Source organism: Apis dorsata, unplaced genomic scaffold (assembly GCF_000469605.1).
Source record: "Apis dorsata unplaced genomic scaffold, Apis dorsata 1.3 scaffold_382, whole genome shotgun sequence".
NCBI classification, from domain to species: Eukaryota; Metazoa; Arthropoda; class Insecta; order Hymenoptera; family Apidae; genus Apis; species Apis dorsata.
In genome coordinates this window covers 1,561,165-1,571,977 of record NW_006263644.1, presented here as the reverse complement: position 1 = coordinate 1,571,977, position 10,813 = coordinate 1,561,165, and the positions used below count along the sequence as shown (strand labels likewise).

The window sequence follows — 10,813 nt, the reverse complement described above, 5'->3', positions numbered from 1 at the left end:
AAAAAAAAAAAAAAAAAAATTGCCATTAAATCCCATTAGTGCACAATGAAATGTCGCTTAAGTGAGCGTTACTTACGTATGCGCTGTGTTAAGCGAGAGTGGGAAAGAACGACGTTGATAAGTCTGACTCACTCGAACGGAACTCGTGCACACGCCGGATCTAGATAGAGATCGGATCCAGAATCCGCTATACGCTCGCACGTTCGATCCCTATCGATCGTGTTCGCGCCATTCTTCAACGAGGGGGGTGAAAAATCACCCGACATTTCTCGCGTTTCTCATTACGCATTCGTAATGTTTATTTCATCGAGTGTCGCCAATTGTCATCGTTACCTGCCCATTCCTCCCATTCGTTTATCTTGCTTGTGTAAACACACGATCCATCTTATAATATTGTTTAAAAAATTCCTACGGTTTACCTAGTCGCGCCCATGTGTGTTTAGATTAATTAATTTCCAATAGAAGTGGAAATCCATCCTATTTGAATATCATTAAATGTCTCGTCGGGTTTCAATGAAATCAATGAAATCTATATTGTAACAGATTCGTTCCGCCGGTATTTCAACGATCGTTTTTATCGTTTATGGACTCCTTCAATTTGCATAACGATTGATTAAGAAGTTCGAATATTATTTTAATGAAAGTGAGCAAAGTGATTGAAATATATGTTTCTATAAAAATTATCCTTTTTATCGCGGAAATATACTGGATATTAATATACTCGTGGCAGTTATATTTAAAATATGGTAGAAATTTATTAAGTTAATAAATCAATTTACGTTAGATACGATTCAATCTACCTTTTTACTATATCAACTCTTATATTTCTTTCGTCTCTATCAAAATCCATCCAAAGATACAACATATCTTTTATACAAAATACCTCTGCTTATCAAATTATCCCTCGAGATATTAAAATTAAAATATAAAATTCAGAGATGAAAATGAATCTGTCATTCTAATGTTGAGAAAATTTTCTTCTGAAAAATAAAATAAATTCTATCCAGAAGATCTCTCTTCGTTCCAATTAATCGAGATTTATTACCCGATAGTTACGATTCGTTAAAAAAAAAAAAATATCGTAATCAACGGCGAACACCCTCGAACGAGAGGCTGGCCTTTGCCACGCGGCAAGGATCGCATAATTGTATCGCGTTGCAAAATCGGCCGACCTCGGATCCCGCATGATAATTATATGAATATCTTATAAATATGAGAACGTGAAGTGATTGTAAGTCCGATGGTTGCTCGTTGAGTCCCTGAACGCTGCTCTAATCTCCGTTATTCGCCTTTGGAGGCTCGCCACACTGCTGACAACGCCTCTAATCGACGACACCGACACGGTCAATCGCGACGCGTTCCGAATTTGCATACGTATGCGGCAATAATCGGGTTTGGCTCGTCTATCCACTATGCTAATTGTTCTATTTAAATGGCCTTTTTTGCTTATTTAAAACATTTCTGAATCTGAAAAGAAAAATCGTATTAATGAATCAGATGCATTATGCATATTGATCACGTAATGATTCGCGATTGCTACTATTTTTCCAGTATTTTTTTCTTTTCTTCTTCTTCTTATTCTTCTCTGTTTTCGGTTTCGATGGATGCTTATGAATGGAATATGGGAGTAATTGTTAATTGTTAATTGTTAAATGTTATGGATTAGATATAAAGTAAGGATGAAAAAATTTTGAAAAATTGGAATATGTTTTATTTAAATTTAAGAAGATTATATTTGTTATCTCCTTCATTTCACGCTCTCTCTAGATTTTAATTTTGATTGATATTATTTTAAATGAAATTATTAGGATTAGTCTGAGAGTTTCGAAAATTTTTTTAATTTTAAAAATGATAATCGAATTTTTCGAAAGAAATTTTGAAGAAAATTTTCTCTTTAAATCTCGAATGATTAAACATTGACAAAATTATACGATTATTATTTTAAGATTAATTATTGAATATTTTTAAAAAATTACATATCATTAAATCTTCATTTGAGAATAATTGTCATTAAATACCAAAGAAAAATCTCTTTCCAAAATTACAACTTATCCAATTCTCTTCTTCTAATTGTGAAGAGATTATCGAGATTTTTATCAAAATTTGAAATTTGAAGTTTGTTGAGGGAAACTCGTTTCGTTTGTTTAACCGGTAGTTGCATTTCTGTGATGCATACCAAGTGTTACGTCACTAAACTAATAGCGCTGTGCGACTACGATTTTAATGGCGAAATAATGATCGACCTTGAATACGTTTGTCATGCATCATTATCCAGCTTGATCGATAAAAAAATATCCAATTCCATGCAAATATCTCAATCAATCGCGAAATTCAAGCGTTCGTTTCGCTTGATGTATAACGAGACTTGTGATTAAAATTAAGAAATTAATCGATTTATAAAAGGGAAAATAAATTTGTATAATTGATACTTGATTTATCGAGCAATTTATTTCACAAATAATTATATAATAATTTCTAATATATTCATCGAATGAATTCTTCCAACAAATGATAACCGTTTTTCGACCATTATTATTCTCATTTTCAAATCATTATTTTTTTCTCTCTCTTCTTTTTCTTTCGATAAAAAATATTCCAAATACACGAAACAAAGTGTAAATTATTAAAACTAGTATCAATCGAATTATAATCTCCTTTGAACGCGCTTACAGCAAAATATTCTCAACGCGTGAGGCATGCAAATGTAAATTTATCACCATCGCTCAATTACGATTCACTTTTCACTCTTTACACGAACTCGTGCCACAAAACGTTATTCTTATCGCGTGAAACAAAGAACAATCCATTATAAATCGAGCCTTCTAACGCGTGTACATGACTCACGATCGAGTTAATTAACCAGGTGGCACTGGATATAGGAAAGACTTCAACTCCAAACGATCGAATCGGTCAGAAGACTACTGGCTACTTCTCTCTTTCTCTCTCGAACGGGAGATAATATATTTTAGATCGATTAGACGCATCTAGTGACGCACTACAGATCCTATAGAGTCATTTATCCATCCATCGAAGTACTTGGCCCAGTTCGCGCGATGCGTTGTTAAGGGATTACTACACGTTTTCTCTAAACCGTGCCAACCGCTTTGCACGCTTGGAAAATGGAACTGGGTGGCCACCTTGCGTGCGCCATTCATGAAAAGCGGCCGTTCTGAATTTGAATGATGCCTCTCCATCGGCCGCGTCCAAGAATTTCTAACGAGCCTCTAATTGTCGATATTCTATAACCGCGTTATGATCGTGCACTCTGTGATATTCTTTCGAGTTTGATTTTTAATCAAAATAGTAATCACTTTTGAATTATGTAATATGTGAATTTTTTATTTATTTTATATCTATAATTTAAAAATAGTATAGAACTTAAAGTATTAAAATTATAAATATAAATAACTTATTAAAAATAATGAAAGTTCTGTTATTTTTGTAATAAATTGACTTCCCATCTTTTTTATTTTTAATAACTAATAATGAATATTTCTTCTCTCTTATCTTCTTTACAATGCAAGAAATCAGATCACACAGAAAGTCATCGATGCAAGTGCTTTTTTGTGCTTAATGTCCTCTGTGCCGGGATCCCCTAATTTCCGATCCTTCAACGACAGCCGGATACCTGCCTTCAACCCTAATTTCCGCTTCTTTATCCCACTAACTCTTGTCCAACCTTTGAGAATTGGATTAAAAACTTTGATACCTCGTTAAGAAGAAGTTAGAACTTCGCTGAAACAGTAGAAGAATATCCTGTCGTTGGATGATATTTAATTTGTATGAGTGATTGTTAACATTCTTTGTTAAGCATTGTTGATTGAATTTTGGAATAACGTTTTGTTTTTTCTTTTTTTTCAGAATGGATATCCGGCGAGACGACGATCTCTTGTGGACGATGCTCGCTTTGAAACTTTGGTCGTCAAGCAAACGAAGCAGAGCGTTTTGGAAGAAGCACGTCAACGGGCGAATGGTATGTTAGCATATTTTGCATTGCATGCGGGGATATGATAAATTTTTATCGTAAATTAAATAGGTGTAAACCCCTTTGAATATTTCTATGTCGTACGATTGATTGTATTGCTCGTGTTGCACGATCGTATCGAATATCTTTGTCAATGATTATACAGTGGATAACAAATCTTATTGATTTATAATTATTTGCGAAAGTCTTTGTATATTTTGTAATCGTGATATTTATGTATTAATATAGGAATTTATGATAATCACAGAATGAATATTTGTAATAAAAATTGTAGTAAATTATTTTACAAAAATATTTTACATTATTAAATTATTATTCATATATTCTATTCTATTCAAATATAGTTTCTGAAACTTTCTTATAACCAATTGATTTTGGCAAAATTAGAGAATTTTGTATATAGCGACCTCTATTTGTGGAATATACGAGGACTTTTTTTTAACGAGTGAATGCAAACCTCAATTTCAACGTGTTATGCAATAATAATATCGATGTTGCATGATAAATTCATTTGCTATTAACCTCGATAGGCGAAGAAACTATCTGTCCACATGACACGGAACGTTATGCTTCGTCGAGCGATGATGAACAGTTGGAAACATTGGCTTGCACCGCCAAGAATGGAGGTTTGTATTTATCTAAAATCTTTGAATGGTTATACAAGCATGTTAGATATTGCATTTGGCATGAGCACGCAATTGTGTTTGACTTGCAGAGATTAAAGCGGAAGACGGTGACGTGGTGAAACCAGATGAAGATTACAACAATGGTAAATATATTTATGTAATTCTATTATTTCAATTATCCTTTTTTTTAGTAAAATTGAAATTGAAAATTCTAGTAAATTTCATATCAATCTGTAAATTCGAAGCATGATTGTAAAATAATTATATAGAGAGAATGGTAAATAGTTGTATTTGCATTGAAAAATTATATTAGAATAATAATAATCATAGAAATTTTCAGTGAAGAGATTTTCAAAAAAACGGCTCAAAACTAATCCAAAACTAATATAATCTACGAATCAGTGAAGAATAAAGATACAAAAATATTCGATATTAAATTCTCTGCGTCACACTTGTTAACAATATTAAAATTCGATGAAATCAAGTTTCCTATATTTTAACAAAAAAGATCAAGAAAATTCTCGATATAAATACGCAATGAAAAAAATGCATAAATTAAACGAAGATAAAATCATTTTCTATCCCAAGAGAGTATACACCTGATCAAAGATGGTGGAACAAAAAGTTTTCACAGACACTTGGCCGAATCACACGGACGACTCACTCTTTCCGCCCTTTCTCTGGCCATTTCTCCGGAGTCACCCTTCTCTCCCCTCCCCCCTTACTTACTCCGTTACTTTTTCGAATCCGCTTTGTGCATTTAGAATCGTATTAGCCCTTTCTGAAAACGCCTCCGCGCGATAAATGTATTTCTTTCTCTGCCGTCTCGATCTTTGCCACGGGGACGGGGCACGTCCGTGGGCGACAATAAGAGGTACTTTACTCTGTCCCTACTTCCTCCCTCCTGTGTGCAACGACGACGTCCCGTATAAAAGTGGGCACACCGCGGAAATGGACTTTGAATTGCTCGATTATTACCGGCCATGGAAAATCACTTAGCCTTTTAGAGGCATCGCGTTGAAATTTGAAAGGAAAGTGGCGTCGAGCGATCAAATTTGATAATTTAACGGTGGCCAAATCAATTTTCGTGCCGTCCTCTTAAGAATCCCTTCGAATTGTAAAATAGATTTAAGGGACAGGGAATCAGAATTTCATTAACGTTAACGAATATTTTTTTCGATTTATCCTTTTAACTGTTAGAATTTTTTTTTAAACGAATCTTGAGGCCATAGAATTGATGGTATTAATATAAAGAAAATTATTAAAAATGCATGTCTTATAACAATTCTTTTATAAATTTGGTCATTATTAATTCATGATCCTGGAGAACTTAATTCGAATAATTAATCTTATTTATGATCAAAGCTAAGATAATATATAGAATTCAAATATTTTGATTTGTTGATACAAATCATTTTATAATTAAGATTTAAAAATAATTTTTATATTTAATTTTGAAGATTAATAGTTTAATTCAACTTAAAATCTTTGATAGGTTAATCCATTACATCTCTTAAGTCATTCAATTACTCTGTCTCGAGCCAGTCATCCTCGATAGAGGGACATTTTTCAAAAATAATATATATATTATAATTAATCGATCATGCACGCAACAAAAATAATCGATCTTGTCATTTTCGTTCATTCAGACGCTGGACTGACCGAGGAGGAAGTGGTGTTGGCGAAGACAATAGCGGAATGCCCGGAGAGCGAGAACACGGTGCAAAAAGCTGCGCTTGTCCTGCGTCTGAGAGAGGGGATCGGTTCCCTGGCGAGGATCTTGAAGACGATCGAGAACTTCAAAGGGACGGTGACCCACGTCGAGTCTCGGCCGTCCAAGAAGGAGGGCCTCCAGTTCGACGTGCTCGTCAAGGTCGACATGACGAGGCAATACTTGCTCCAATTAATCAGGAATCTCCGCCAGAGTTCCGCCCTGGACGGCGTCACCCTCCTCGCGGACAACTCCGTCAGCATCAAGGATCCATGGTTCCCGAGACACGCGTCCGACCTCGACAATTGCAACCACCTGATGACCAAATTCGAGCCTGACCTCGACATGAATCATCCCGGATTCGCTGACAAGGAGTACCGTGCCCGTAGAAAGTTCATCGCTGAAATTGCGTTCGCGTACAAGTACGGGGACGCGATACCCACCATCCCGTACACGGAGACGGAGACCGAGACTTGGACAAGGGTGTTCAACACCCTTGTCGATCTGGTGCCGAAACACGCTTGCGCGGAGTATAGAAGAAATTTTAAGAAGATGCAGGAGGAGAAGATATTCGAGCCTCACCGTATACCGCAGCTGCAGGAGGTGAGCGAGTTCTTGAAGAAGAACACAGGGTTCACCTTGAGACCCGCGGCCGGATTGCTCACGTCCAGGGACTTCTTGTCGAGCCTGGCGTTCAGGGTGTTCCAGAGCACTCAGTACATTCGTCACATCAAGAGCCCGTATCATACTCCTGAACCGTGAGTTTTTGTTTCTTCTTCATTCTTTAAAGAACTCATTTTTGTTTTTTTTCCTTTTTTGTTTTTTGGAGAATATTTAAATATGTTGGATCGTTAGAATTTTATTAGAATTAAATTTGGTCTTGCGATTACGTTTGTTAATTATTAATTTATAAGAATTAAAATGGACTTTTTTCTATATAATTTTTCTTTGACATCTTTTCGTACGAAGGTATATGATGCGAGAGCAATCGATACTGCGTTATGATGAGAGCGAGCTGCCGTTACACAGAGAACGATAATAATGGAATTACCGTGCCTCTCTAAGCTCGTAATGGAGCTCTAATTGGCTTTTAACGACACGATGGCGTTGATAACTCAGTTTCGCAGTTACGAACACTATTTTCTCTATCGAAATAACCCTCGTGCTCGTCAAAATTTTGACGAAAGTGTATCCCGCGAAAGAAATATCACGCGCCCCTCAAAATTATTACATCGATTTCCTTACTTTTCATTTTCAAATTTTGATGAAAAACATTTCCCTCTCCTCGCTACTCACATCTTTCAAATAATGAAACATTTTCAATGTACGAAAATTCAACTTATACGTATTATATATCGACTCTATTTCAACGTGAAATTTTAGATAATGAAATTATTCTTCGTAATTAGCCAAGAGATGAAAGCTTCGCTATTTCTGAATTCCACTCTCCTATACTTTGTTCTCTTCAATTAGTTTTCTTTTATATATATATATATATAAAATGAAAGTAATATTATCAATGGAAAAGACTTTATCGATTTCTGTTGATTCGCAGAGATTGCATCCACGAGCTCTTGGGACACATGCCGCTGTTGGCCGATCCAAGCTTCGCCCAATTCTCCCAGGAAATCGGCCTCGCTTCGCTCGGTGCCTCCGACGAGGAAATCGAGAAATTGTCCACGATTTACTGGTTCACCGTCGAATTCGGCCTCTGCAAGGAGGGGCCGGATGTGAAAGCCTACGGTGCCGGCCTTTTGTCCGCCTACGGGGAGCTTCTTCACGCGCTCACGAGCGGCAAATGCGAGCATCGGCCGTTCGAGCCAAAGTCCACCGCCGTTCAGAAGTACCAGGATCAAGATTACCAACCGATCTACTTCGTGGCGGAGAGCTTCGAGGATGCCAAAGAGAAATTCCGCCGTTGGGTAAGTGTCGATCGATTGCTCGGAGACTTCGATGCCTGGCATATTGGGTTTCTTTTTTTACCGTTTCTTTAATGGTCACATTTGAGTTTATGAAAATATTAATTTTGCATAATTCGTATTGGATTAATTATGGATATATTTTACGCTAGAAAGTATTTTACATAGAATGATTTTGTCGAATATTAATTTAAAATATTTAGAATATGGATATACTAGTTGAAAGAATAAATTAATCAAATTGAATATTTGAAACGATCTTATGTTTTAATTTTTGTGTTCTATCCAGGTGTCTACCATGAGCCGACCTTTTGAGGTTAGGTACGATCCGTACACGCAGCGCGTTGAGATACTGGACAGCGTGGACAGGTTGGACAACCTGATGGCTCAAGTGAACACCGAAATGACGCACCTCACGAACGCTGTCAACAAGCTGAAGACATCGTTCGCGTAAAAACAAGAGGTTGGCCAGCCTCCGTGATGACACGATACGACTTCACGTATCATCGAGCTTCCTAAAGTTTGCCGATCTTCGACGTATGCTCTTCAAAATGTGTTCGCAGGGAAATCGCGATATACATATATATATTCTATATATATATATGTATATTCTCTACTTTGTTCAACAAGTTTGCTCATTTGCGTCGCGAATCTTGACTCTTCTCCTCCTGTCAAGACTCATATCAAGCCGAGTGTAAATAAGTATTAATAATTTGTATTTCTTGCTTCCTTCTTTTTTTCTTCTTCTCTTTTTTCTTTTCTTTTTCGAAAAAAAAAAAAAAAGGTCGAAATCTCCGTCAAGTCATCCGTATCATCGTTCACATTCGATCGTTCTCACTCTGTGTATAAAGTCGCCCATACTACGCGTATTAACCAGATTACTTACGTTCAAAACGCGTATTCACTCGTATTATTCTTCGTGTGATACGAGTCCTCGATTAGTCGACCCTTCGTCTCTCGTTGTTATTTATTGATATTCTTGCAAAGAAAGAAAAAAAAAAAAAGAAGAAGAAGAATAGTATTATTGGTGGATATTCGTGTCTCGTGAAAACCGAGCCGAATCCGCTTTCGAACGTTCCACGCATACGTACGTATTCGGTTATTTTGTTCCCTATCGTATTCTATTATGTATTACATATTACTATCTATATTAATTGTAGAATATTACAAGTAGTCGCGTTTGAGTTTTTCTTATAGATAGCGTGGCGACACAGCCTCTTCGCTCCAAATTGAGCGTGGACGGTTAGTATTATAAAACAACGTAGGTTCTTTATTTTTAATTAATTATTAACGAATCAATCTTGAGATACATGCTCGTTTTTCGTTCGTTCGTTGTGAAATTATTATATATATATATAAAAGATATTATTGAGTCATTGTTACGTGGATGTTCTTTTTTTTTTTTTTTTACTTAAAATTTTAGGAACGAAGAACGCATTTGTATCTCGAGGAGATATGTAGTTACACACACACACACACAAACACAACTTCGATGACGAAGTCATAGATCAGTGTTGCATTAGAAACGCACCAATGTAGCGTGTAGTGCCGAGTAATTGCTTGCGCACCTTGCACAATTTTCCCAATAACTCGTACCAAATACTTTTTTCCCGCGCCCGATGCGCACACCTCCTCCGCGCTTGCTGTAGAAAATTATTGGCGCGCCCGTTAGAATTTCCTTTGTATTATATTGTAAAGTATTCTGAGCATAATAAAAGTCTAAGATACAAATCTTATAAATCCTTTTCTTTTCTTTAAGATTTTCTTTCTTCCTTGCTAAATCAGATTTCAATTTTCGCTCATAAAAATGGAAAATTATAATAGCTTCAAAAAGTTTAATATAAGAGAATGTTCCTTTTTATTTCTCTTCATTGAAAATTTAAAACATTTTTATATTCATTATATTTCAACTTGAATTTCAATTTTAAAGAAAGTTATTACACTTTTTGAAAGCATTTGTTATTCGGTGTAATAATAATAATCGAAAGTTTTTTTAAAAATTTTCGATTCGAAGGTGCACGTTATAATCGTATAACCTATAAAAATTAATCGAACATGAAGCATGAAATGCGTAAATTCGAGTTAAACACGCACACCTGTTTAACATTTCACGCACGATGACGAAAAATGGATTATGTTCGCCGATTAATCATCATCGAAGTGAAATCGTTTCCGGATCATTCCCCTCGAGGCGAACGTCCCGTCGAACAGACTCGTAGCCACCTTCCGTCTCCACTTTGTTTTCGATTGAAAACATCATGGCGATTCCCACATAAAACCCCTCGATGAGTATTTAGCCATCATACGGCGAGCAGCACCCGCGTTCTCATTGGAGATCATGAAACTCTTGGCGGTGCTATGCGCGCTGATGATACAATGCGCCGCTTCAAAATCATGGAACAACGATAGTAAGGTGATAGCCTTCTATATGCCTCGACACCCGATGTGACTTCCTTCTTTGCCCGTCAGGTTATTCGGAGGAGTTCTTCGTGTTTAACTGGTTCGGATATTTAAAACGTTTGTCTTTGATAATCCTGATGTTGTCCGGTATTATTCTCTACTATATTCCGGA

General features: G+C 36.2%; 1 protein-coding gene across 2 annotated transcripts in view; it reads left to right on the top strand.

Annotated features, from left to right (window-relative positions):
- The window catches only part of LOC102675778 (tyrosine 3-monooxygenase), a 14,294-nt gene extending 4,326 nt beyond the window's left edge, over positions 1-9,968 (top strand). The window contains exons 2-7 of one of the 2 annotated variants that reach the window (XM_006618941.2): positions 3,862-3,973; positions 4,516-4,611; positions 4,701-4,754; positions 6,261-7,080; positions 7,878-8,244; positions 8,531-9,968. In XM_006618941.2, coding sequence (XP_006619004.1) covers positions 3,862-3,973; positions 4,516-4,611; positions 4,701-4,754; positions 6,261-7,080; positions 7,878-8,244; positions 8,531-8,695 — 1,614 coding nt within the window. In that variant the 3' untranslated portion in view covers positions 8,696-9,968. The remainder of the gene's footprint in view (positions 1-3,861; positions 3,974-4,515; positions 4,612-4,700; positions 4,755-6,260; positions 7,081-7,877; positions 8,245-8,530) is intronic. The other variant, XM_006618942.2, reaches the window with a different exon arrangement.
- Positions 9,969-10,813: the final 845 nt, after the last annotated feature.